This window comes from Peromyscus eremicus, chromosome 13 (genome assembly GCF_949786415.1).
Source record: "Peromyscus eremicus chromosome 13, PerEre_H2_v1, whole genome shotgun sequence".
NCBI classification, from domain to species: Eukaryota; Metazoa; Chordata; class Mammalia; order Rodentia; family Cricetidae; genus Peromyscus; species Peromyscus eremicus.
Window position 1 is genome coordinate 53,061,364 of NC_081429.1, and position 27,384 is coordinate 53,088,747.

Below are 27,384 nucleotides of genomic sequence, written 5' to 3' on the forward strand. Positions count from 1 at the left end.
TAGCCTATCACCCATTTTTTAATCTGAACTTTGTACCAAAATTGTGAGCCAAGAGCTTAAGCTCCTTTCTTTGTTCCATTTGTTGAAAAGATTCTTTTCCTTATTGATACTTTTGTAAAATCAGTTGTCCAAGTATGTGTGGTTCAGTTTCTGAACTCCATTTTGTTCAATGGTTCATAGCAATTCTTATGAATTGTGTCTATGAGTAATAAAGCTTGTTCATAGTTTCTCTCTGAAAGCCTTTTGTCACATTTTCTATAAAGGTCGCATGTGTGTCAGTGTTTAAAGATTTTATAGATATCTACCACTGCAATTTGAGAGAAGTCTGTATTCACTTTCAGCTCGGCCTCTGTGTAAGAAACATCCATCCCCAACCCCCAGCTTCTGCATTCCAGATGTTTCTGCGATATTGCCTGGCTTCTGATAATTTTATTGGTGTATCATATGAGGTTTTTAAAAATATACTCTCTCCTACACAATGATATACAAGCAACTGAGAAATGCTGAATGGGAGAAACAGCCTTCTCCAAGGAAGAACCCATCAACTGGCTGTCCAGTGCCAAATGGTCAGCACTGAAAATATACATACACTGCAAGTAACAACAATTAATGAAAAAAAAAAAGACCGTGAATTTGAAAGAGAGCAAGGAGGGGTATGTGGGAGAGTTCAAAAGAAGGAAAGGGAAGAGAGAAACAACGTAATTCATCATAATCTCAAAAATAAAAGAAAAAATCATTTAAAAAATGTGTTATCTTGCTTGTTGAGTTTCTTGGCTCTGTTGGTTTACAGTTTTCATCAATTAGGAAAGCCTTTAGCCATTTTTTTCTTAACATGTTCTTTTGCCCCCTGACCCAGCCTTCAGGAGTTCAAAGTCAAGCATGTAAGACTGTCTTCGTGCAGTTGGCTGGACCCACTCCTGATTTTTTAGTTCATCCCTATGCTTCAAGTTCCCTAAGGAACATTTAGTTCATTTTTTTTTTAATTAATTTTTTAAGTTAACATACCAAGTATTGAGTTTCACTATGGCATTTTCACACACACACACACACACACACACAACTTTATTCGTACTCATCTCTGTCCCCCACTACCCTGATGTGCCCTCTCTAGCCCTTTTTTCCCCAACTTAAACCTCCCTTTCAGTATATCCCACGTCATGTGTGTTCTATGATCCTCCTCCCAACACCTCCCTCCCGTCTGTGAGGACCCTTTCTACTTTCATGGTCTATGCTGACACACACAAATTTCAATATAGACTCTGCATATAAAACATGCAATTTTTTTTGTCTGAATCTGACTTATTTTACAAGACACAGTGATCTCCAGTTCCATTCATTTTCTTGCAAATGTCATGAATTCATTCTTCTTTACAGCTACATAAAATCCCATTGCATGTATGTACCACATTTCTTCATGTACTCTGGTGTCGGTGGACATCTAGGCTGGCTCCATTCATCACTGGTGTCAACAGGAACAAACAGGGATGTTCTACAGAGGGCAGACTGCTATGGTTCTACCCAGTCTTTCTTATCCAGACAGTGATGGAAACAAGTCAGGCAGCAGCAACTTAAAATCTCATAGAAAATTGGATTGTTAATTTAGCGATATATAAGTAGTTTCAATAATTCATGTCTATAAAATTAGTTCATAATATATACACATACAAAACACGAGAACAACACCAATGCGGTGCTGTAGTTCTGTTTTACTTTGACCTCCTTTAAAGAACACTATCAATTTGTGAAAATGCTTTATTGTATCATGTTGATATACTACAAGGAATATTTCCAAATAATACAAAAGTAATCCACAGACTTAATTAAGTGAAAATCAAATGATCCAGAAACGTTTCTTCCTTAGTTTTTCACAGCAATTATTAAAAGTTCACACCCTGATTTTCTTCCAAAAAAGATTATTCTAGTAACTTTGAGTGTTCAATCCGTGCAATAGTCCAGTCAGGCTTTACTCCTTGTGTGAATTCCCTCTGAAATCTAGGAAAAACATAAATACTGTGATCTTTCACCAACTCAAATATTCTCAGATAACTATACAACTGCCAAGCATGAATTACAAGCAGTATTTAAAAAGAACCTAATTCAATGGTTAATGGTTTACTCTTTTAATTTAATCAGAATACCATAATACTGAAGTACACTCTTAACTCCCAAATTTTTAATGGTCTGATCTATATTCAACACCCACTAGCCCCTGAAAGACACTTGATCTTGTTACTAACTACTCACTAAAGTGCATGCCCACTATGAGCAGAAGGGAACTGGACTCTGGGTATACAGATAGAACTTTAGATATCAGCACACAGGGCAGACTGTAATATCACAGTTACCAAGTTAGTGAAAAATCGTGGAATTTGGTTCAGTTCATATACATTAAATCAATCTTTTAAGTATCAGGTTTTTGAAAAGGATTTATTTTTATTTTTAATTGTGTGTGTGTGTCTGTGTGTAAGTATGCGGATGTGGGTGTGGGTGCACATGGGGGCCAGAGACATTAGCTCCCCTGAAGTGGATTACAGGTGGTTGTGGGGCCTAGAAACTGAACTTGGATCTTCTACAAGAGCAGTATGTGCCCTTAACCACTGAACCATTTCCCCAGGCCCCAGTCTTAGCATTTTGAGCCACCCTGGTCTTACAAGGAATATTAGAAGAGACAAAATTTAGTACTGATGATACAGCTCTTAACTATAAACAGACATTTTAAAAGAGGCAATTAATAGATTTAAATTAAACAAGTATTGAGTATCTAGGGAATATTTTGGATAATTATAATCAAAGCATAAAAACAAAACAACAACAACAACAAATGTTTCCCAGGCCAGAAATGATGGCAAGCTAATCCCAGCACTCAGGAGACAGAGGTGAGTGGAGCTCTGTGAGTTCTAGAGCGGCCTGGTCTACAGAATGAGTTCCAGACTAGTCAGAAATACATAGTGAGACCCTGTCTCAAAACAAACAAGCACTCACAAACAAAAAACTTTTAGACAGGTGAAAAAAAGAGGATATGATTCTTGTGAGACAGAATACATCTTCCTTCCTAGGACATTTTGGCATTTGTTTTGTTACTTTAAAATAAATGTATATATTACTGGCAAAATAACAGCAGTATTCTCTTACAAAGTGTGTCTCCACTGACTTGCTTTAGCTGCTCATCTTCCCAAAAATTACAAAATAATGTCTCTTCTAAGTCTCTTTAAGGGCAGGCAGCATCCCTTCAATTCTGCATCTGACTTGGAGTGTGTAGCATATGAAAGGTTATAAATAAATGTCTTCTGAATGAATAATACCTATGCCAACTATGGCAGACCTGAAGTTCTAAAGATGGGGGCATCTTATGTTTCCTCCCATACACACCTCTGTAATGTGACACTGCTATTTATTGTTCATCAAAATGGGGACTGGGGTGTCTCTAGACACCCTTTAAATTGAACCAATCCTGGGACTAAATGTTGCTTTAGTTCTGTTTATGGGCCCATCACTTTCCAAGTTCTACCTCTTGGTATCCAGTCACCAGGCAAATGGTGTCATAAGCTAAACTGAAGCTGCAAGCCAAGCTGTGAAAGTCCTGGAGAAAGAGCTGCCAGAGAGAACAAGATGCCACACAGGCCAGCTGAAGCCACCGTGGGAATCAATCCTCCTGTCCCCGAGACCCTCCCTGATGCGAGTGAGGCAGAGGCAGCCCAGAGCTCATACAGCAGTGGAGTACAGGCAAAAGAATGGCTGTTAGAAGCCACTGACTGCGGGTTAGTTTTTTCTTCTGAAACAGTGTGTAGTCCTGTGTAGCCCTGGCTGGTCTGGAACTCACTGTGTAGACCAGGCTGGCTACAGAGATCCACCTGCCTCTGCCTTCTGAGGGTTAGGATGAGAAGTCTGTGTCATCATGCCCAGTGAAATGCTACCACTTTCCACTTTTAACAATTCTATTTCACATTCAGTTTTTCTTCATAAAGAGCTTGTCAAATTCCAATCCTTTTCTTTCTAAAGCTCTCTTCAGTTTTCACACTTTTCCAGTGCCTTCCATTTTCTGGACAATGGAAACGAACCGCACGATCATACTTACTCATAGCTTGCACTAAGCAGTTGTTTAGTCTCCACGTTCTGGTCCCCCAGCTTCACCTGAAACACACTGGCTCCACTTAAAGTCTCACTGGGGATGTCGGCACTAGTCAGATACCAAAAGCACATCAGGATGTTAACGAACTTCCTTCCTTAGAGAGAAAACACACACACACATACACACACATACAAATCAGAATCATCTATCAGCTCCATATCCAAAACAAAATCAGAAACAGGCAGTCTGCTTGTCGCAGATCAGCCTTTGTGCATATTCCGGAGTAACTGAAAATACATGAATTAACGCCATTTTCTTCTCCAAAAACTGTCTTAGGGCTCTGTCCTCTTTGCATCTTGGTAACCATCTACTGTTTGTTAGACACAGACTTTACAGAGTGTACTACATGGATTAGTCTCCACTTACACCATTTCCTAAAGTCGAAACACTCTTAAGGCAAATACCTGCCCCCCCCAACAAAAGAGAGGCCACACCCACAATTCTGCCCCTGCTCAACTGTTCCAAAGAAAGGCCTTTCTTCTCTTACTGTTGTGCCTTAAGTCTCACAACGTAAGTATAATTCAGTTAATAACTAGGGTGCTAAAATGGACTCGGAAATGTTAGGGAAGAATAAAGTATCACCCAAGATAGCTTCCAATATTTCAAAGTGACTCGCATGTGAGCGTATCTATTCAAAGTCCTCCACTGTCACGGCCTTAAGGATATAAGCAGAGGCTACTGCTCTCGTGTGCCCGCCTTGTGATGCACACATACGAAAATCTGTAAATGGATTGAGTGAGCAATAAACTTTTGGTGTGCTACTGGAAAAGGACCAGATAACCAAAGTTCCTTCCAGCTTTACACCGTTACCTAATGCAACCTGGGAGCTTTGTAATCTTCTTTCTTAGCCGTCTTTATCTGATACTGTTCTGGTTTTCTTTTATACTTTAGTCCTTCTTTGTACCACACAGCTGGGAATGTAAAATACTCAAGTTTTCTACACTTTAGGAAATCTGATATATAAATATTCTTATTTGAAACATGGGAGCAGCCTGTTCGAAACAAACTATTTTCATCAACATTTGTGAGAATTTTCTTTTTGTTTTTGAGATAGGGTCTCTCTATGTAATCCTGACTGGTCTTGAACTCAAGAGATTCTCCTGCCTCTGCTGGGATTAAAGGTATGAGCCATCACACCTGGCCTTGAATTTTCCTGCTGTAAACAGTAACCGGGCAGAGATCTAGCCAGAACTCACTACCAGGCACCAACTCTTGCAGAGTTAGGTATTTAAACAGCAAATATGGTATATTTTTCTTTCTTTTTAAATTCATATTTTTTATTTATTGTGTATATTGGGCTGGTTTTGCAAACTAGAAAAATGATACAGGCTTTGAAGGGCTACAAACGTCAGCTCACACAGACATAACTCCTCTATCCTGCGGTACTCACTGCTTTGGTTTTATTTGAACAATTAATGGTCATGTACAGTTGCCTCGGCCAACATTACCTTTCTCATCATAGTAAATGGAGATGTCCCCTGTTGATGTATAGACAATGTCATCTATGTTCGCAGCAAGGGCACTTTTATGGTTATCAGACAGTGAAGCGACCTTTTCTTTTAATACCTGCAGCACCTGAGTAGGAAAAAGAAGACCAGCAATTTACCCATTCAAGTTTTTAATTATTTTATTTTTTATTTTTTCAATTATTAATTTTTTCATTTATTTTGCATACCAACCAGTTTCCCCTCCCTCCTCTCCTCCTGTTCCCTCCCCTTTAAAGTATTTTAAAAAGGGATGTTTATCATGGGATTTTCTAAGACCTATTTTTAAAATATTTTACCTTATCTACTCATCCTAAAAAATAAAAGTTATTCAACTAGGTAATTCCTGACAGCACATAAGTGAGACTATGTTTGTATCATTCTATTCCAAGAATCATACACTTTTGAAATGAAAAGAACACTTTACCTCTTTGGCTACAAGTTCTTCCAGTAGATCAAATTTACACTGTGACAGCAACTTAGATACATGAGCAAAAGCCTTGAAAAAAACAGAAGGGTAAAGATGACAATTATACCATACAACATACATACGTCAACGGTTAATTTAACAGAGACCTGCTTTATGGCAAATGTGATATTAAAAACTATTATAATAATGTTGACCATGACTGCTTTTAAGTTGGTTGACTTTTTTCTGATAGCATGACCACATATACAGCTGCAAACGAGCCAACTACTAATTATGAATCCATTTTTAGGTCCTGGGGAATGACAGTGTGCGGCATGTATAGACTAGATACCGCAATAAAAAATTACTGTCTATTTTATTTTGAAATGATGATGTAAATAACTATGATCTACCTCTTAATCATTTCTAGACAACAATTAGAAAGGAGGACACTTGGGAGGAGGGATGAGAGGGGGATCTGTGGTTGATATGTAAAATGAATAAAAAAAATTTTTAATAAAAAAAAATAAAGAATGTAGGACAATCTAGAGTCTAGACTGTACTGGAAGTTTAGAGAGCTGGATTATAGACAGCACCTCTCTAAGAGATATAAGGTAGGTTTAGGAAAGTGGGAGAAAAGAGGAAGAGTTTATCATCAACAGTGATCTCCACCTGAAGTATGATGTCTTATTTTAAGGAGAGGGAAGAGAAAGCACAATTCTCCACATTCCCAGCAATGAGGAAAAAAGTTGGTACATTTTAATCCTGTGTGTATTTCAGGAGCTCTCAGTCTGTTGAGAGAAGACAAGTTCAATAAGCACTGGATGGTAAGAACAGTGGGGTAGAAGAAGTGCACAAAGAGCCATCTACTCTAATCTGATAGGACCACAGAGGGTTCCCTAAAGGAAGTAGCTGAGATCCAAAGAACTGGCCGGAGAAAGGAGATACACAGGCATGTCAGAGAGAGAACACTACAAATCACTGGTTCAACTGCCCTCTCTGTCATGCTTCTGTTGAAGCCCAAAACTGCTTTGGAATGTGATTCCATTTGGAGACACCCCTTTAAAGAAGTAATTAAATAAAAAGTGAGGTGGTTAGTGTAGGTCCTAATCCAGTACCACTGGTACCTTGATGACAGTAGAGATGCTGGACATAAACAAATGCAGAGGCCTCGGGAGAAAGCAAAGCTTCTGATACCTAGACACTGAAGTACTTGTGTTTAAACTATTCAATCTGTGGCCTCTGCTCTGATACCTGGCACACAACTACAATACAAGGCAGATGACTTTTGAGAGAATGCGCATCTACAAATGGATTCAAGGTCTCCCTGAACACTTACAGAGGTGCTTAGGGTCACAGATCTTATAACGCGTGGTGAGCTCTCACATGCAATAGGAGTGACAATCTGGACAGAAGGAACTATAATCACTATGCAGAAACTGCATCTCTAGTTTGTGTGGTTGAGATCATACCTGAAAAGTTGCCCTAAAAAGTAATCATCATGAGGCCACCCTGGTAAGATTGCAGTGACATAGGAATGTCTACCTCAAGACACTTCTGGAAACAGCCTTCTTTTTTCACAGGAAATGCTGAACAGCTGTACAAGAAAGCTCTAAGAAACAGTACATGGCTCAAGGGTAGTTAAGAAGATAGTTATACATACCAATGGCAAGTGGGTGCATTAGAACATGTACGTCCTTATCTCATGATAAATATTTGCCTAAATTATCTGTACCCATTTCAACTGCTGGTGACTCTGGAGCACCAAGGCTGCTTTTATTGTTAGAAATTTATTTCTTATTTTATAAGTGTTTTGCCAGAATGTATGTCTGTGCACCACATGAGCACAGTGTACCTCCTGAGGCCAGAAGACAGGGTGAGATTCCCTGGAACTAGAATCACAGACATATGTGCTGCCATATGGGTACTGGGGATGGAACCTAGGACCTCTGGAAGAGTAGCCTGTGTTCTTTAACCACTGAGCTCTCTCTCCAGCACCAAGGCTACTTTTTGTGGTTACTAGAACACTAAATTTAACCTTTTAAAACTTGACTTCATCATGTCCAATAGAGGATTAGATAAGAGGCCCTTTCAATTGCATGTGATATGATGATTTCCATTCCTGACACATAAATATAGTGTAGTCATGTACGGATGATAAGGTAGACTCACACACGGGTACTGCAGAGTGTAGGACCATACCAATTTATCTCTACAAGCACAACTGACACAGAGAACAACAAGCAGTAAATTTACCCTTCACCATGACACCGAGGTAGGCATGATTACTCAAGCTTGCTCCTTTCAAAAAAAGATTTATTTATTTAATATGTATACAGTGTGCTGCCTGCAGGCCAGAAGAGGGCAACAGATCTCGTTACAGATGGCTGTGAGCCACCATGTGGTTGCTGGGAATTGAACTCAGAACCTCTGGAAGGGCAGTCAGTGCTCTTAACTGCCAAGCCATCTCTCCAGCCCATATTTTTGTGAAAACACATGTACTGGCCAAGAGTTGACTCAAGGAAACAGGAGTTAATACTGACACTTGATTAAATGAAGTTGAAAACACTAATTTATAACTAATATATCACATGAGTTGATATAAATGGCTACAATTTGGGGGAAAAAATCTGAAATAAGCCAGGAGTAAAATTATAAATATCAGCATATAGTTAATTATAGTCAATGTTATTAAATTATTACGCTGATGGTCTTTGGTGATATGAGCTGGGGAATAAACTATGACTTATACCTTTGTTTCAGTCAATAGTTCTGAAATACTAGGGATTGACAAGGAAAATTGAAGGGAAAATTAAAATAGCCTTCCATCTTAGAAAGATACGTGGACACACAGTCTGTAAATAATCTCCGGATTCAAAGCGACCACTCTTAGGTGGTATCATTTGTCCTTCAGCAAGGTCATGACTGGCAAAGTCAGAGCTAGGAATCACAAACGCCCAAGCATCCCAGTTTGCTGGGTCTGGGCACTTAGCAGACCAGCAGCCTCAGCAAACTCTTTGAAAGGGTACAATTGCTCAGTCCCATCTCCAGCCTCATGATCCTTGAAGGAACCTGTAGGTAGAGGAGGAGGAGGGCAATGCAGCTCTGTCAGAGAGCTCATACCTAAAATGTTATCATAGTACTCGGGCAGTGTTATCTTATTCCTCACCATACTTTATCCACTCAGTTTCACAAATACTTATGAAGTGCCTACTCTGTGTGCTAGGCTCTGTCTCTGATTTTCTAATTCTGGGGGAGGGGCGGGGGGGGGGGGGCGGAAATCATACCCAGGAAAAGGCTACATAGCTTTCAAGTGGCAGGAACAAACAGGCTTTGAACTTACTTCTGATTCAAAGCCTGAAGTGAAAAATACTGGGAGGCCACCTTCACCCTGGTTTCTTAATTGAATCCCTCCTTCTTGACGACCACGGAAACACAGCTCTATGCTTACTAATGTCAAGAAGTGGCTGACAGACTCACTGTCTGCGTCACTACCATCGTTTAGTAACTTGGATGGTAATGATGAACTTCAAAACTTAACACCTGAGCATGTAAGCGCTGAAACGCATGAGGCGAACAGGTTAGAGAAGCCAACCAACCTGCTTCGCCCCCTCAGAGAACTCAGCGATACTGAACTCCTTGTCGAAATAGGCCCAGATAAGGAAGGCGTAAATTCGAGTCCGGACCCAGTTGATGGGGCTGGAGAAGCCCAGAATGATCATTCTGGTTTTCTGCCGTTGCTGGGGCTGCTCCTCGGTGCTGTAGCTGCGGCTGGGACCAGCGGGGAAGGAAGCGAGGGCTGGAAGAAGTTCTGCCCGGCCGAGCAGGGGCCGCCGGGGGCCCCAGGAACGCAGCGCCGGGGTCGCCCAGGCCCAAGCGCAGCGAGGGACCGGGACCGCGCTGGAGCCCAGGCAGCGGCGGCGGCACAAGCAGCAAAATCCAGTCAGCGGCAGCCTCACCTCGGTGGCACCGAAAGTCCGGAGTCGGGTGACCCGGCCGGGCAGCGGCCGAGAAAGCAGGGGCAGAGGCAGGAGACGGGCGGCCAGCGCCATGTTGGTGACCTTTCACCTCTGCATCGCTGTGCAGTACCGAAAGGAGGCCGGAGGGAAACCAGCGCGGCGGTGCCGGGGAAGCGGAGCAAAGGCCGCCTGCTGCTGCCACCTCTGGTGGGTCCGCCCATCGCGGCTGTGCCACACGCCGCCCCGGCAGCCGGGCCTCGGGCTCCCCGCCCCGCGCTTCGAACCAGCCGCCCTCTGGCGTCCGTCCCCCTGCGCGGCCCTTTTCTTCTGGGGTTGTGTTTACGGGAGGATCGGTCGTGACGGACACGTCCCGCCGCCCAGGCCTGTGCAAACTAACCTGAGCCCGGCATGGCGGAGCAGCGCCTTCCGGTGCCCCGGCTCCGGGGCGTCTCGCGGGAGCAGTTCATGGAGCATCTCTACCCACAGGTGAGGAGGCCCGCCGCGGGAAGCCAGCGGGGACACCCCGGAACCTCCTGGAGCTCCCGTCGGTTTCCTTGCCACCCCGAGTGTGGGAGGAAGAGACGGCGGCGGACAGCCGCTGCACGCCGGGTGGCTTGCCGCCCGCCGGCTTGGGGGAATTCAAAGCCCTGGAGAAAACGGCCCCTCGTGTCTGGGGAGCAGGATGACCCCAGAAAGCTGGGTGGCGTGAAGCATTTTGCCAAAGCTCTGAGATGAGCGGCCTTGGAGGGAGTCCTGTTAAAATGACGAGTGTGCTTGTTCTGGCCTCGCGTGCGCCTCTTCCGCGGGGTTTCCTAAAATTTAGTACAGGATCCCCCCCCCCCCCCCACACACACCCCCGCCTTGGTCCTCGCAGTCCCTGTCTATTCCGAGAAATAAATTTTTGAAGCGCAACATTTTAGTCCAATGAGAGATTACTACAGGGAAACCAATGGGAATCTATCTTCCCGTGCGTTTCCTCTGGTACAGGTCTTTGATTTTTAACTTGGACCGTAATTAAGGCATTATAAACCCTTTAGTTTTTTAAGGGGGAAAAAAAACCTAGCAGAAACTAGGTTTTTTTTTTTTTTTTTTTTTTAAAGGTTGCTTTCAGGACTTTGCAAGATAGTCCAAGTTTCAGGACAAGCAGGAAGGAAAATTCGAAGGGAGAAGGTCTCTAAGGTTGTGTTAGTGGCAGTGGGGTGGGATCTGGAGATACAGCTACTCCACGCTGCTAGTGCAGCCTGAAGTGTACCTTTGAGAGCTCTCTGCTCAGAAGACAGAATTCCTGATTGCACTACAGATAAGAATTTCTGATCAAGTAAATAGGAGGCAGAGTTTACGAAGAGGGTTTTTTTTTTTTTTCTTTTTGTTGTTAAAGATTTATTTATTTATTATATATAGTGCTGTGTCTGCATTTTGCCTGCAGGCCAGAAGAGGGCATCAGATCTCATCTTAGATGGATATGAGCCACCATGTGGGTGCTGGGAATTGAACTCCAGCCCTACTAAGAGGTTTTAAGGCCATGCTTCAATAGAGAAATGCTTTGGATAATATTACAGTTTTATCGGATAAAACCGTCGGTCACTAAGGTTGCACCAAGAGATTGAGACCTGCCCTTTACTGCAAGTGGAGTTTTAGTCTCGCTCATGAGAATCTCAGAAAATAGCTAGTTTACAGGTTCGGGAAAGGAGAAAAGCTATACTTGGTTATATATGCTTTGGCCTTAGACTGATTTGTTGCTATAATATTTTTACTTGAAGTATTTCCTTATAAAAAGGAACATTGTCTCCATGTAGGCAATCTCCCAGCAAATTTTGTTAATTGTGTTGGAATGTTTTTTTGGTTGGGGGTTTCAAGACAGGGTTTCTCTGTGTACCCAGGGCTGTCCTGGAACTCACTTTGTGGACCAGGCTGTCCTCGAACTCAGAAAACCACCAGCCCCTGCCTCCCCAGCGCTGGGAGTAAAAGTGTGCACCACCACGCTGGTCTAGTTGTGCTGAATTCTTACCTCTCAGCTGGTGAGAAGAGGCTTGAGACTGCAGGGTGAAGGTCTCCCATCCTTTCCCGTGTGTTTCATTTACAGTAAGTCTGTTTGAGATAGAGCACAATGAATCAACAGAAAAACACAGCAGTTTGTCATCAACGTTTGTGTCTGTGAACCAGGCAGGGCTGCCCACTCCTGCACTGAGATACTAATTTAGGCCACATACCTTGCCTGAGAGTAAGACACTGATAACTCGCCCTTGCTGAGGATGTGTTGAAATAGCAGCCAGGTGATTTATACCAACTGATTCAACCATTGGTACAGCTCACAAACTACGTGTTTACTTTATAATCCAGCAGGTTTTAAATTTGTATATTGTTGTTCTCTGACAACTTTGTACATGACGTAATGAATTTTGCTCATTTCACTCCTGTCCTGAAGCAACCTTTCTTGTCAACAAGTCTCTCCTACTTCGTGTCTTTGTGAGTAGTATCCCCCTGAGTTTAATTATAACCAAACAACTTCTTATTTAGGATTTTACTTGGCAGATATTTCTCTAAATATATGATAATATTTACAGGGTTCTATTATACTATTAATTATTAGAAGTAAACTAAGTATACATGAGAGGGAAATTAGATAAATTATAACTAATTTATTCTTTGATACACTAAGCTATAAAAACGAGTAACATAGAAACTGATAGCAATAATTTTCAAAGTATATGTTTTTAAACTTTTAAAAAGAAAATATGTAGTCTTGGGGGAGGAATCAAATGTGTGTTGGGAGCACTTTGAATAAAAGAAATACAGGCAGTGGTCTACAGAGTGAGTTCCAGGACCACCAAGGCTACACAGAGAAACCCTGTCTTAAAGAAAGAAAGAGAAAATGAGCAACAAGTGAGCCTACTTGCGGGTGAGTTACCTTTAAAGGATGGAAGGACTGAGCAGTTCAAGCTAGGAGACTTGTGTTTTATGGCCCTGTTAATGAGCAGTTGGGAAAGTGTTTGCTGGAAATTCTGGAATTTTGCAGATGATTAAATATCAGTGATGGGAAATAAATTTTGTTGAACAAAAATAGTTGCAAAGAGACAAACAAAGGCTAGATTTAACTATTCCTAGTACATTAAGTTTATGTGTATGTGTACATAGTACATACACGGGGAGAGGTAAAGGTAAGTAATTGCATGTCTAGATTTGTCTGTTTGGGAGTTACACACATGTCCTTACATGTTTCTCAACTCTCACCATTGAGAAGGCAGAAGTTATGATACAGCACTGAAAGAGCCCCTTTGGGGTAGATAAATATAATAATTATACACATAAGTAAAATGCCAAAGAAAAGTTTCCACTTAAAAGAAACTAAGGTTTCTTAAAGAAATGGTGGTTTGCAGGGCTGGGCAGGGAAATGAAAAAGATAATTAGATTGTTTTATTTTGTTATGAAATAAGGAAATGTTTAGTTTTAAAAGTCACAGGAACCAGCCCAAAGAGACCTACTAGTCAAATCTGTGATAATGTGAGCGTTAAAATTATGCCAGTAAACGCGGAGGCAGAGAGACTGAGTAAATGTCAGGGCAGAATATCACGTGCCACTTGATGTGACTGGAGGACCACTCCATTCCTTCTGTAGAACATTCCTTACTCAAATTGCATAACCTAAAATCTAATCATGAAGAAACTAAATAAACCCAAATCCAAGGGTATCCAACAAAATAATTGGTTTATGTGCTCAAATATTAAGGTCAGGAGACAAAGAAAGCTGATGAACCATTCCAGATGGAAAGAGATGTGATCACTGAATCTGAGTGGCATCTCAGCCTGAATTCTGGGCCAGGGAAAGAACTCTAAGGGAAATTATTGGGATAATTAGTGAAATTAAATGTGCATGGTGGATTACATAATACTGTGTGAGATACAACTTTGATAATTGCTCTGTAAGAGAATAGCCTTGTTTTCAGAAAGGCTACTTCAGTTTTAGAGATGAGGCCATGTTAACAATTTAACTTTGAAATGGTTCAGAAAAATGAGGTTTAATAAATGTCTGTCTCTAAACACTGAGTGTGTGAGCACGTGATAACACAAATGGGACTACATACTGAATAGTTGGTGAGTCAAGTAGAGAGCAGATGGAAATTCTTATGTTCTTGGATTTTTTAGAAAGCTTAAAGTGATATCAAAATTAAAAGCTACAAAAATGAAGTAAAATTTAAAGGTATTTCTGCCATAAATAACATGAAAATACTTTAATATTTGAATTTCTTTTATCTGTTGATGAGGCTGTTTTGTTTTCCTAATCTTGGGTTTTTCTAGGTGTATGATGGAGGTAATCTGTATGTTTTAGTCATAGCACAAACTGTTAGATGCTTTCTGTTGGAGCATCTTAGGCTCAGCTCAAAGCCACACTCCGATTCCAGGCGGCTCCTGATGGAGTGTTCGTTTTCACAGTTGTGTTGTATTTTCCCTTCTTTATAGAGAAAGCCTCTTGTGTTGGAAGGACTGGACTTGGGATCTTGTACAAGCAAATGGACAGTGGATTACCTGAGCCAAGCTGGAGGGACAAAAGAAGTGAAGGTTCACGTTGCTGCAGTCCCACAGATGGACTTCATTAGTAAGAACTTTGTGTATAGGTATTTTCTTCTGAGGTTACTCTGGGGACACAAGTAACTTTTTAAACCTTTAAAAATATTTTTACATCATTATATAAGACCATCTCATCTTTAGTTTATGTAACATGGAATAGCTTACTGTTTTTTAATGAGTGGCTTAAAAGACAAGAATTCTGAGTTTACATAATTGTACAGAGACATTTCCACAGTCTTATTTTTTAAATATAGGGTGCACTCTGTATCCTTTGGAGTCATGGAACAGAGCATTTCTATTCTTGGAGTTAGGTTGCCTCTGAAGTTGTGTGCTGTGTTCAGTCTTTACTGACCCATTTCTGCTGCCATTGCCTGGTGCAGTTCGTTGTCCAAAAGGCTGATGTTTGTTTCTGCCTCTCAAGAAGCACAGGACAGCCTGTGTCTGGTGTGCACAGTCTTCCTTTTAGTAACATGTCAAACCCGAGCTGAGCTGTGAACGCCCATAGCTTCTTCCACGCCTGCGTATGCTGTGCAGTCTCTGGCAGGTACATCAGCTGCTGAACGTTCGAACGCATTAAATGGCATCTTGCAGATCTCATGTGTTATTTATTCCCATGAAAGTCACAAAAAGTGTTAGATTAAAAAAACAAACAACTTTCACATTCTGAGCATGTGCAGTACCCAGCAAATTAAATTTATTGAAAGGCCCTGTTATTCACAGGAGATTTAGAGATGAGCTAAACGGGGTTTCTGGTGTAAGGCCATTCCTCTCTCCAGTGCCTTCCAAGCTTGTGTGGTGATTGCCAAAGCACTCCTCAGTTTCCGGTTGAGTGGTCACCAGTATAGTTTTGGGTGACTTCACAGGCCATGGATTGAACTTAATTGCCGTAAGTTTTTCCAAGTGTAAGAACTTTGCACCCTTTATTCAATCAGAAAAGTGGAAGAAAGTGCTGGAGGGATGAGTGTTTTTCAGCCTGTAGTTAATAGTATTTATTTTCCAGAATCTAATGCCATAACAAGTGGGTATTGAAATTTCATCTTGAATGGTTTGGATGTTTTTTCATGTCTTTCAAACTTTTCAGAACTTGCTTTTAAAACACATATTATGTAATAGTTTCTATTCCAGCCTCTTCAAAGCCTTTCACTAGAGCTACTAAAAACATGAAAAATTATTTTTGTGCAAAGAAAAAAGTAGACGTAGTTTGGGTTGTTTTTTTTTTTTTTAAGCATTTACTAAGCAGTAGGAAAGAAGGAATTTAATCTAGAGATATTGAAACATCAGAAATCCTGTAGCTACGTCACATGCATTGATATATAATCACTTCAGTTTGAGTTGCTTTTATCCTTTCTCAGATGTCTAGAGGTCGTGCCTGAACAAGCATTAGCGTTTCCATTTCTCTTGTTTGCTACCGCTGATTCCTAATCCTTCCCGGTCAGGATGTTCTCAGCAGGAGCACCACGTAAGCCGAAGCCTGGCTCTGGAGCCTCCACTTACTGCACCACCTAATTCTGTCCCCATCCTCCTCTCACCCTCTCAGCAAACCTGGTGTCGCTCTCCTAAAGCAGCCATTCCAAAAACAGGACCGGGCGATGCATTGAGGGATTTTGTTGTCTTTTGTTTTTAACGATAGCTACTTGTATGTTGCTAAAGGTACATTGTCACTGTTGTTACAGTGTCTTAGGTACTGTGGCAATACTAGGTTGTAGTTCCCATTTAAACTATAAGATGGTCTGTAATACAGATGTTCGTAATGATTTTACAGATGAGAAAACGAAGGTTTAAAAAAAGTAATTTGGGGGCTCATGACATGGCTCAGGGGATAAAGTGCATGTTGCGGCTTTGATGACCTAAGTTTGATGCCCTGCACACTCATGGTAGAAGTACCGACTCCTGTCCTGTGACCTCCACACACATGCCCTGGTGTTAATACACCCACCCACATCCAGGCCCTCCCACACAAATAAATGCATGTAATAATTTTTTAAATTAAATTAAAAATGTTAAACTATTTGTTGTAGCTAGAGTTTTCTCTCCGGTCCAGCCAAGCCCCGGCATTCCAACAGCCCACTTACAAAATAAACACACAGATGCTTATATTACTTAAGCTCTTTGGCCTAATGCCTCAGGCTTCTTGCTAGCTGTTCTTATATCTTAAATTAACCCATTTCTATTAGTCTATAAGTTGCCATGTGGCTCGTGGCTTACTGGTACCTTGCATCTCGCTTGTCATGGCAGCGGCTGGCAGCGTCTCTCTGACTCAGCCTTCCTGTTCCCAGAATTCTCTCCTCTCCTTGTCCTGCCTATACTTCCTGCCTGGCTACCGGCCAATCAGCGTTTTATTTATACAGAGCAATATCCACAGCACTTCCCCTTTTCTTTTTTTTTAAAAAAGGAAGGTTTTAAATTTCACATAGTAAAATTACATATAACAAAACAATTATCAAGCAAGAATTACAGTTAAAGAAGATATCCTATCTATCCTCCTATATTGTAGCTGGAGTTTTTCTGGTTTTGCCTGGTCCTTGGTCTCTCACCTGCCAGTCCTGCAGCTGCTCAGACCCAATCAAGTAAACATATAGAGACTTATATTCCTTACAAACTGTATGGCCATGGCAGGCTTCTTGTTATGTAGTTCTTCTATCTTAAATTAACCCATTTCTATTAGTCTATACTTTGCCACATGGCTCGTGGCTTTCTGGTACCTTACATCTCGCTTGTCATGGCGGCGGCTGGCAGTGTCTCTCCGCCTCAGCCCTCCACCTCCCAGAATTATTCTCTCTCCTTGTCCTGCCTGTTCTTCCTGCCTGGCTACCGGCCAATCAGTGTTTTATTTATTAACCAATCAGAGCAACACATTAACATACAGAACATCCCACAGCACTATATTTGTGAGTCTAAGGTTTTATATCTAACTTATCTTTTATCATAACTGAGGAAATTTATAACTATCTAGTCTTCAACTACATCAAAGACCTCAGAAGGATATAATATTACCTGAGAAACGGGAGAAGGACACAAACAACTTTTGGGAGTCTTGCAAGAGTAGACAGAGACAGCTGGCAGCCTGAACAGTCATCCAAAGTTCTCTTGTAAAGTTGGGGCATCTGTCTTCAGCCCACAGGCCTAGAGTCTCTCAGTCACTTTTCTCTGTGTCCTGTAGAATGTCTGGCAGTTTCCTCTGTGAAGCAGGAACCTGAAGGACCATTTTGTCAAGCAAAGTTCAGTGGTCACCTTCCTGTGGGTCCTGCATGTCCAGTTGATCAAGCAGTCCAGGCAAGAACAGTTTCTTGCCCAAATGGCTATTTTTACCAAGAACAAGATAAACTCCATATAGAGTGTCTTCAATCCCAGCCTCCTCTCTGAAGTAAATTGGTGCTGCCAGGAGCAGACATGTCTCATTGTCCAGAAAGTCTAAATTTTTAAAACATTTTAAATGCCATATTCTGTAGGTCTTTGAAATCTCTCAGTCCCCGAGCTACATCTAGGAAGTGCTTTTGGTTCTAGAAGGTACTAGGATAACAAGAGCAAAGGTAGCCCTCTAACCTGAAGAGTATGGCGTAATGGAAACAAACATTGTTTCTAAAATGTCTGACCATTTTCTCAAGAAGCCGTACGATGGCAGGTAAAGCAGGAGGGGAGAGCAGTGTTGTTGCCTCCTGTGCTGAGTGGTGACAGGCAGGAGAGAGGGCTGGACTGTCTTCACTAGTCATCTCGTCACACTTCATTGCTAGTGTGAGACTAGGGGTTGTCCCTTCATGAGAGTTACTTGGCCACAGCCCATAAGGACAGGGGGCAGTCAGAACCTCAAAGTTTGTGTTCTTTACTCTTTTAACTGTATTTTGATTTTATGTGTCTGAGTTGTCTGCCTGTATGTAAGTGCACTGCATGTGTGTCTGTGCCCATGGAGGCCAGAAGAGGGCATCGAATCCTCTGAACCTGGAGTTGTGGATGGTTGTGAGCCACCCATGTGGGATCTGGGAGCTGAATGCACATTGTCCTCGAGAGTAACAAGTGCTCTTACACACTGAACTCTCTCTTCAGCCCCAGTTTGTATTTTCAGAGTACTCTGATACCATGGAAACATCTCCCTTAGTAACTTGGAAAGAAGGATATTGACCTTTGAAGATCCATCTGAACCATAAGTTTAAAATCTTTAAGTCTAAAAATTCAGGTAATAGGTCAAATTTATGTATTGCTAAATGAATTTTGAATATTCAGAATTCCATCCACATGGATTATACTAAAAACTGGATATTTCAAAGCACATGGCACTCAACTGTGCCAAGCCTACATGCATTATGATGGCATCACTAGTTGGTATGTTATTTTTATGTCTAAGGATTCTGTTGTTTATTGCAGAACATTACCATTTAACAAGCTGGTCCAGAGAGCAGCCGAAGAAACGCATGAAGAATTCTTTATTTCAGAGGTAATTTTTTTTTTAGAAGTTGTTAATAGCCATATACTAAATGGATTTTATGTGTGTGTGCATGTGTGTGTAGGCCAGAGGTTGGCACTGGATGTCTTCCTCAATCACACTCTACCTTTTTTTTTCTGTTTTTTTCTTGAAAAGATCTCTTGGAACCTGGAAGGCTGGTTGACCAACAAGCTCTAGGGTGTCTCCTGTGTTTGTCCCTAGTACTGGGATTATAGGTATATACGCCACATGCAGCTGTTTTTATGTGGCTGCGTGTTGGGGGAGCCATCAGATACATCTATACACACCTGGCGGTCTACCAGTTCTCCGGAACCCTGAGCAAAGAGTCCATCAGAGGACTTCTGCATAGGTGGCAGCTTCTAGACCGCTTGCCCTCTTTGGCTGTTGCTTGGGTCTACCCTGTGTGAAGAATGTAACCCTGGGTCAGATGCTGAGGTGAACCTGAAGAAATCAACAGCTACAGCCCTGGATTAAATGCATTCTTTGTAAATAAGCAAAGAGCCCTTTCTTGATGAAGAGTCTGAGTAGTGTGTCTTGCTGAATGACAGTTCAGATTTTGAAGAACATACTTTGAAACCTATTTAAAGAATCATTTCAATGTGTCATTAAAGTATGAAAACAACTGAGTTACAAATTTATTAGTGAAGATTAATAGTTTATTTTAAGGTTAAATAAAATACAAAGTTTATGTTACAACAGTCTGTATTGGTTTCTGGAAGGCAGAGTTCTTGAGTTGGATTGTGCCTGTACTTGACCTGCCAGATCTCAGTTCTAGGAAATGCACACAGTAGTGGGTGGTTTTGTGTTGTTTGTGGAGCTAGGGAATAGAATTCCAGGTGTCGCAGAGGCAGGGCCAGTGTTGGAACAGAGTCTGACCCCCAGCCCTGTGGTGACTGTTTCATAAGCAGTTCTCTTCATTAGCTACTCAGGTAGTCAGAAGTGTGAATGATAGCTTATGCAATTTCGCTCTCATAAAATGATGCATTTCTAGATCGTGCATGAGCTGACTCTTAAGGATTTGGTGTGGAAATGCAGGTTGTTGGGGGTAGGCATGGTCTGGTATAATGCAGTCTCCCTGTTCGTTTTGTTTTTTAATGTTCCAAAGGATAAGGGTTTTATTTATCTCATTTCATAGCTGCATTAAGTTTGTTGTTGGACTCATATGATTTATCAGATGTTAAAACAGTGAACATTGAAGTATCAGTTAATTGGGTGGCTTCACGCTTGCTTATGTTGCCTTTAGAATGTCTTTTATTTACTGGATCTAGTCATGAGCAACATATAAAGACATTTCTTTATGTGGCCACCAGGGAGCATCAGTAGAAAGGGTAAGACAATTGAACTTTTTAGATGACTTAACTAGGCCATATTTTAAGATTTACTCCATTTCTTATTTCTTACTATTTTTTAATGACCACTGATGCTGTTTTTCTTTGGGGTGTTTAAGGATGAGAAATACTACTTACGGTCACTTGGAGAAGACCCGAGGAAGGTAAGAATTATGGATTTAAAGCAGTTACTTAAAATGTCTGTGAGCATTTTCACATTAGCACTATAAATTTTCTATTATTGTTGGAGACATAACCCATTTCATCCTCTTCTGTTTCTTTAATGACTTGTGCCCCTGAATGAGGAATCTTTAAAAGTTGATTATTTAATTACTCTGAACTATAGAATCTTAGAGTCATCTAATTTCTATTCAATAAGAATTCCTATTGCTATATTTTACAGATGGTAGTTCAGCTAATAAAATACTTACCTAAAATTACTGAAGACTTTTTAGATGAGCCTTTATGTGTTTTCAGAGCCAAATGAATAAGGCTAGACTGGATATGAATTGTGTGAATCTTGCTGTGTTGGTGAGTCTATTCAAGATGACAGTAGTGATACTTTAGTCTGTTCCCCTTCACTCAAAAGGTCACAGCAGTGGTTCTCAACCTTCCTGATGCTGCGACCCTTTAACAGTTCCTCATGTTATGCCCCCAGCCATAAAATTATTTTTGTTGCTTTTCATGACTGTAATTTTGCTACTGTTAGGAATCGTAATGTAAATATCTGCTATGACCCCAAAGGAGTCGTGACCCCCAGGTTGAGAACCACTAGGTGGGCTGTTGGTGATTGGTCACATCACTGGGCTTTAAAGCCCTGAACAAACACTTGCCTCTCACGTCCTTACTACTCACTATGCTGTTCCTTACAGTAATTGTTATGCCAATGTTGCTTATTACTGAAATTCTTTCCAGATATTATTTTGAATCTAAGTATTTTTTGTATGTCTGTCAATGCAGGATGTTGCAGATATCAGACAGCAGTTTCCATCGTTAGGAGGAGATATTAAGTTTCCAATATTCTTCGAAGAGGAGCAGTTCTTTTCCAGTGTTTTTCGAATTAGTTCACCTGGATTGCAACTCTGGACTCACTATGATGTACGTTACAAAATAAGAAATGTGAAGGTTCAGAAATCGATTGCTCTTAGGGTCTAATGTTCATAGAGTGAGCTTTATGGCTCCTTTAGAGATCTGTACAGTGTCATTGACTGAAACATGGAGCCGTGAGAATAAGCCATCTGTAGGACAGTGGTAATATGGAGTCAGCGGATAGCAAAACCTAGTTTTTCTGTTTCTCTGTGGTCTGGTTCTTGACTATAGATGGGAAATGAGTTATGGCTTGGTGGGGGGAGATGTGGAAACACAGTGTGGTAGAAAGTGTCTTAATGAAACATTTGACTGGCCATCAAAGTTGTTAGTTAGGGGAAAGGTAGAGATTGTGGGAATGACTTGCAAGAATAAGAATTTGGGGTACCTGAAGGCCCAAGGATATGTATCCCTTGAGAACACTAAATATTTGCTGATTTGTAGATGAGCAGGATGTATAGACTCTGATCCTGCTTCTGTGTTCTCATTGGCTTTATTTGCTGACTATGTGTGTAAGCATAGTAAGCAAATTTTAAATGATGTTGTTTATAGTTTGGTATTGGCAGCTGGAGAAACAAGAAGCTATGCAATACCTGTTATATTTCCAAAAGCTTTTGCTGTTTTGAAATAGGAGTTGTGTGTTGAAGCCCTGGCTGGACTTGACCTTAGATCTTTCTTTCTCTGCCTCCCAGCTGGCAGGAATTCAGACAGATGACAGCACGCTAAACTGTTATGCCATGTACGTGGTTCTTCTAGAACATTTTAAAATTTACAGGGAATTTCAACATAGTAACTCTATAGTTAGATGAGACATAGATGGAATCTTAGCATTTTTTCAAAGCTTTATCTGAATGATTGGTGAGAAATGATGTGCTTCATAGGTTTTTAACTTTATAGATTATGCTTTAAATTTTAAGTAGTTTACTTTGACCTTGAGTTATAATAGAATATATAATACTTAAGAAAAAGTCAGAGGAGTAGTAGTTATAATTACAGTTAGTGCTTGCTAAGTAAAGGGTTACTGCTAAAAGAAGAAATGTGTCAGTAGTAATGATTGATACCTGAATGACCGTGCACACATCTCGCTCAATGTATGTCTTTATTCTTTAACTGAATCATGTGCCTTTTTGGCTTTTAACATTTTTCACAATCTGTACCAAGAGAGAATTCTCTTTGTATACACAGGGAAAGTTAACATTGATTCATTGTAGAGCATACTATGGGAATTTGCCTGATTGTAGTCCTATCTAAATAGTCTGATAATCACAGTTTTCATAACCACGGTGTGGGTGGACGTGTATGCAGTGTTGAACAGTAGCTGCATTGGTGCTTTCTGTCTGGCCCAGGGCATTCGTGACAACTTAGTAAGACAGACATTAACCAAGGGCAACCTCAGGTGCACTGACGCTCTTACTCCACTTCACGTTTTCCTCATGTGCTAGGCTTTCCCATGTTAAGAAATATGGGAAGAAACGTCTTTAAAGACATAGTTGTATATGGAGTACAAACTTTTCATTGTTAGGTTTGAATTACAAGAGTCTTGTGTGGGTCAGATCTCACAAGAGGAATAGGGTTTAACATGCAGTGACACATACCTGTGATCCCAGCTACTCAGACACTGAGGCAGGAGCATTAGAATGCCAGTTTGAACAACATAATGAGACCCTGTGAACCCCACCTCACCCCCCCCCCCAAAAAAAAGAAAAAAGGACAGAATAGGTTTGAAGTTAACTGTTTAGAATGTCATTAGTTCTGTTGATTTGAATTTTAGATACTGCTTACACATCTTATTGATCTTTAGGTAATGGATAACTTTTTAATACAAGTAACAGGAAAGAAGCGAGTTACACTGTTCAGTCCTCGAGATGCACACTATTTGTATTTATCAGGTATGATATAATTTTGTTTCTACAGTTTATTCTATTATTTTTAAATAATATAGGAAGATCACATTGTAGGATACTTCTTCCTAATTATGTCCGGTATTCTCATTGTATATGTGTCGTGATGGTAGGCAGTATAAAGTATAAAGGCATGGTGGTGCTTGCCTTTAATCCTAGCACTGGGAAGGCAGATCTCTGAGTTTGAGGCCAGCCTGGGCTACAGAGTGAGTTCCAGGACAGGCTCCAAAACACCGTTTTCAGATTCTTTATTTTATTACATGGATGATAGATGTCAGTTGTTATGTTTAAAGAATGGTCATTGAAAATTACCTTAGGTTTCAGAAGAATGGTTAGTTCTCACAGTGTGAATTCAGTAATTGAAAAGAATTTTAAGTTTCAAGTTTATATTTGTGATTACTTTTTAAAAAATGCAAACTTGGTTCAATCTGTATGATATCTCTTGGGAACTTTCTAGGTTCTAAATCAGAAGTGCTGAATATTGACAGCCCAGACCTGGATAAATACCCACTCTTTGCTAAGGCGAGGAGGTATGAGTGTTCCCTTGAGGCTGGTGATGCTCTGTTCATTCCTGGTAAGGTTTCTAGACCACACTAATGTGTTTTCTGTCTTTATTTGTGTCTAGATATACTGGACATACATTGTGGCACAGCTGTCCTCTGTCTTGTCTTCAGGACAGTAAACTGCTGTACAAGCATATACCCTGCAATAGGCTGTACCATCTAGTAGTAATTCCATCCGTGTTACTAACACAGTGATGTATTCTCAATGTATTCCTGTCATAACCTGTTAAGATAGTATTCTAAGTTATTTTACGAAATAACATGAAGTGTAATTTACCTTGTGTTGGGGGAAAGTTTGTACCCAGTTGTTTTTTAAAAATCGTTCTATTTCTAAAGTATATAGGCATTTCAGAAATGGTCAAAATTTTCTAAGAAGACTATAGATTTGTACTAAATATGAAAATATAATATCAACATCTGAAAACTTTTTCTATATATAGTTTCTATGTTCAATAAATAAGCATTAGTTAGGATGCTCATAAAATTTCCATGTTGTTAGTAATATGGTGATATAGTTATTATCTGTTATTAACACTTAAGTGAATACCTTAAGATTATAAAGATCAGCTGGGCGGTAGTGGCACACCTTTAATCCCAGTACTCAGGAGGCAGAGGCAGGCAGATCTCTGTGAGTTCCAGGCCAGCCTGGTCTACAGAGTGAGTCCCAGGACAGCCAGGGCTGTTACATAGAGAAACTCTGTCTACAAAAACAAAAACAAAACAAAAGATTATAAAGATCATAAATAATGGGGTTTATTGACCAATTTTGCTTACGTAATTCTATTTGCATTAATTCATAAATTTGTTCATAAACTACTGATACTTTTATTCAGTGATAGAATTAACTTTTGAAGCATCTCTAAACAACAAAAATCAGGTGACATACTTGAGGTTAGATTGTAAATTCCTTGAGCACAAGGGTCACATTCTTGCTAATCTTATATTCCTCAAAGGGCAGCGCCCTTCATACAGCTGATCAAAGCCATGATGCACTGACTTAGTACTGTACTTTGTCAGCAACTGCTCCTTTATCTTAATCTATTGCCATTGTATACATTCAGGTTTTGGTTTTCGTGTCTTTAGAACATGATTAGAGCTATGTAGTTTTCTCTTACTGTATTCATTTTATCTAGAAATTAAGTATTTACATATATTTTAATGCAAAACAAGATTTCCATCTTTTGAGTTAATTATCAGAATGGTTAGCTTTTTCTGATATATTAACAAGTGAATAAAGGTTCTGAAAGACCTTATAACTAAAACAAGAACATTGACGACTACTTTTATAAATAAAAGTATTGTTCTTCCGTGAACTCCGTTAGAGTGTGTGTCTCTAGGATTTAAGCCCCCTTTCATAAGACTAAACACTTCTGGCATGATTAGCATTCCATCTGTTACATTGAGGTGTTCTTTAGTATTCTTCCAGCACTTACATTTTGAAAATGTTAGTTGAAAACAGTAAACTTTCTAGTGAAAAGGAAAGAAATAGCTAAATAACATGATCAAATTTCTTCTGTACCGCCACCACCACCGAAGGATTTGCTGTAGTTTTTCCTGACTATGGTAAAGGAGCTGAAACAGAGACTGGATCTAAGAGGCTTAGAAACCTAAAAACTGAAGCTACAGTGTGTGCTAGCTTAAGTAAGGGAACCAGATTGCCTTTGGAATAGGAAGTTTCTGAGAACAAGTACTGTATTGAATCACAAAGGACCAGGCACAGTCTTCAAATAATTAAAATGCTCTGTGTACAAAGATACTACATGTTCTGATGTGGTTGTGTGAGTCAGAAAGCGTAAACGTGTAACACAAAAGACTGCCCCAAATTGGAGAATCACAAAGCAATTACAGCTTTATTATGTCTTTCAAGCTAGACGGGAATAATGAAAATTCCTAAGGGGTTTAGAACAAGGGCGGTGCTCTGTCACTGAACTGGCTGGCCATTCAGAGTGACTGGAAAGCAGGGATGGGCAAGCGGCAAGCTTGCTACAGAGGATGTTTCTTACATTGGCTGTATGCAATTCGTGATATTTCACTGACATTTGTTTTTTTTTTTAACTTGAGGTTTTATTTTTAACTTGTTTTTTTAAAAAACTTCCTACAGCTTTATGGTTCCATAATGTAATTTCTGAAGAGTTTGGCGTGGGCGTGAACGTCTTTTGGAAGCACCTTCCATCGGAATGCTATGACAAAACAGATACCTACGGCAACAAAGACCCTGTAGCAGCATCCAGAGCTGTGCAGATCTTGGACAGAGCTTTGAAAACACTGGCTGAACTACCAGAGGAATACAGGGACTTCTATGCACGCCAAATGGTCTTACGCATTCAAGACAAAGCCTACAGCAAGAACTTTGAGTAAAAAAATGAACTCAATGTAGTAAAAATTTAAAAATAAATAAAAATCAGCTTAAGTATTTGAAAACTATAACAAGATATAAACATTTAAAGATGTTTTTTAAAAATAGGATAAATTAGTCTCAGATTTATTGTATAAAAAGAGATGCATATCTGATTTCTACTTGGTACAGATTGAGAATGCTTAGTAGACCCATTCTTTAGCTTTACGATGTAAATAACTAAAATTCTGACAATAAAAATCTGTGTTGAATCACACTACATAAAGTCTACTGATGGAATGACCTTCTTTGGTCTTTGCAGTGATTCAGTAGTGCCACCAGAAACTTTTGATCACCCCACCCCCACCCCACTGTCTTTCAGCCACAGGATTGGCATTATCCTAGGTCTAGCTCCCCTCGTGGTCATGGGATGGTTGCCAGTAGCAGCTGGGGCCTTGTGTGTCTTCATTTGTATGCAGTGGAGTCGTCTGGCTGGAATCCACAGGCACTGTCTTACATGAAGCCGCTTTCCAGAATTCCCTACCAGGCCCTTAGCCTTAATGCTCTGAAGTGGCTTAGCCCTGTCCAGCAATGAGCCAGTCATCATCACATGCTATAAAATTAAACACGAGTGGGATGCTCTTCCTTAGGGCACAGAAGTGTATGAGGGAACAGAAAAGATATTTAATAAAGCTTACAGGATGCTAAAAATGAGTAGATTTGATGGTGTGATAGATCATGAGTTCTGGATTTACCCAAATGTCTGACCCTGGCCTTTCCTGCCCCTCAAATGTTGTCAGCCTCTCTTTAGTTAATACTTACATCTAAACTTTAATCATTGTTTTCCTAGCAGATACTTCTGTACTATTTCTAGATTTTTGAATAAATACTTATTTTCATGATGAAAGAGCCCACTAATGTAATCTCTGAAGAGAATGAGCCGTGTGTGTGTGTGTGTGTGTGTGTGTGTGTGTGTGTGTGTGTGCGCGTGTGTGTGCGTGCGCGCGCGCGCGCGCGCTATTCTTTGAACCTAATCACTCAGTGTCATTGAAGAACAACTCTTTACTGACCATCTAAAGTAATCTACAGAGGAAATAGTTACTTTTGAAGGTGATTCATTCATTCATGCCCTGTTTAGAGTTGCATTCATTTCAGGAATTTTAAAGTATATAAAATTAAGACTTTTC

The 27,384-nt window shown here is 40.4% G+C and overlaps 2 protein-coding genes across 3 annotated transcripts; one reads left to right on the forward strand and one right to left on the reverse strand.

Moving 5' to 3' along the window:
• Window positions 1–1,328: 1,328 nt before the first annotated feature.
• Maip1 (matrix AAA peptidase interacting protein 1) lies at window positions 1,329–10,524 on the reverse strand. 2 transcript variants are annotated; one of them, XR_009382538.1, is made up of 5 exons: window positions 9,622–10,524; window positions 6,041–6,112; window positions 5,578–5,704; window positions 4,076–4,177; window positions 1,329–1,992 (listed from the first exon to the last, which is right to left on the reverse strand). XR_009382538.1 is itself a non-coding variant. In XM_059278100.1 (5 exons), the coding sequence occupies exons 1-5, from the start codon at window positions 10,072–10,074 to the stop codon at window positions 1,914–1,916; spliced, it is 879 nt and encodes a 292-aa protein (XP_059134083.1). In that variant the 5' UTR covers window positions 10,075–10,305; the 3' UTR covers window positions 1,368–1,913. The 2 variants fall into 2 exon arrangements, 1 of the variants encoding a protein (XP_059134083.1); XM_059278100.1 differs by having other exon boundaries at window positions 1,368–1,992; window positions 4,076–4,223; window positions 9,622–10,305.
• Tyw5 (tRNA-yW synthesizing protein 5) lies at window positions 10,338–27,056 on the forward strand. The gene is made up of 8 exons (XM_059278098.1): window positions 10,338–10,467; window positions 14,439–14,593; window positions 18,906–18,975; window positions 20,432–20,476; window positions 21,273–21,410; window positions 23,200–23,287; window positions 23,757–23,873; window positions 25,964–27,056. Exons 1-8 carry the CDS (start codon window positions 10,390–10,392, stop codon window positions 26,218–26,220), a joined length of 948 nt encoding a protein of 315 aa, XP_059134081.1. The 5' UTR covers window positions 10,338–10,389; the 3' UTR covers window positions 26,221–27,056.
• Window positions 27,057–27,384: the final 328 nt, after the last annotated feature.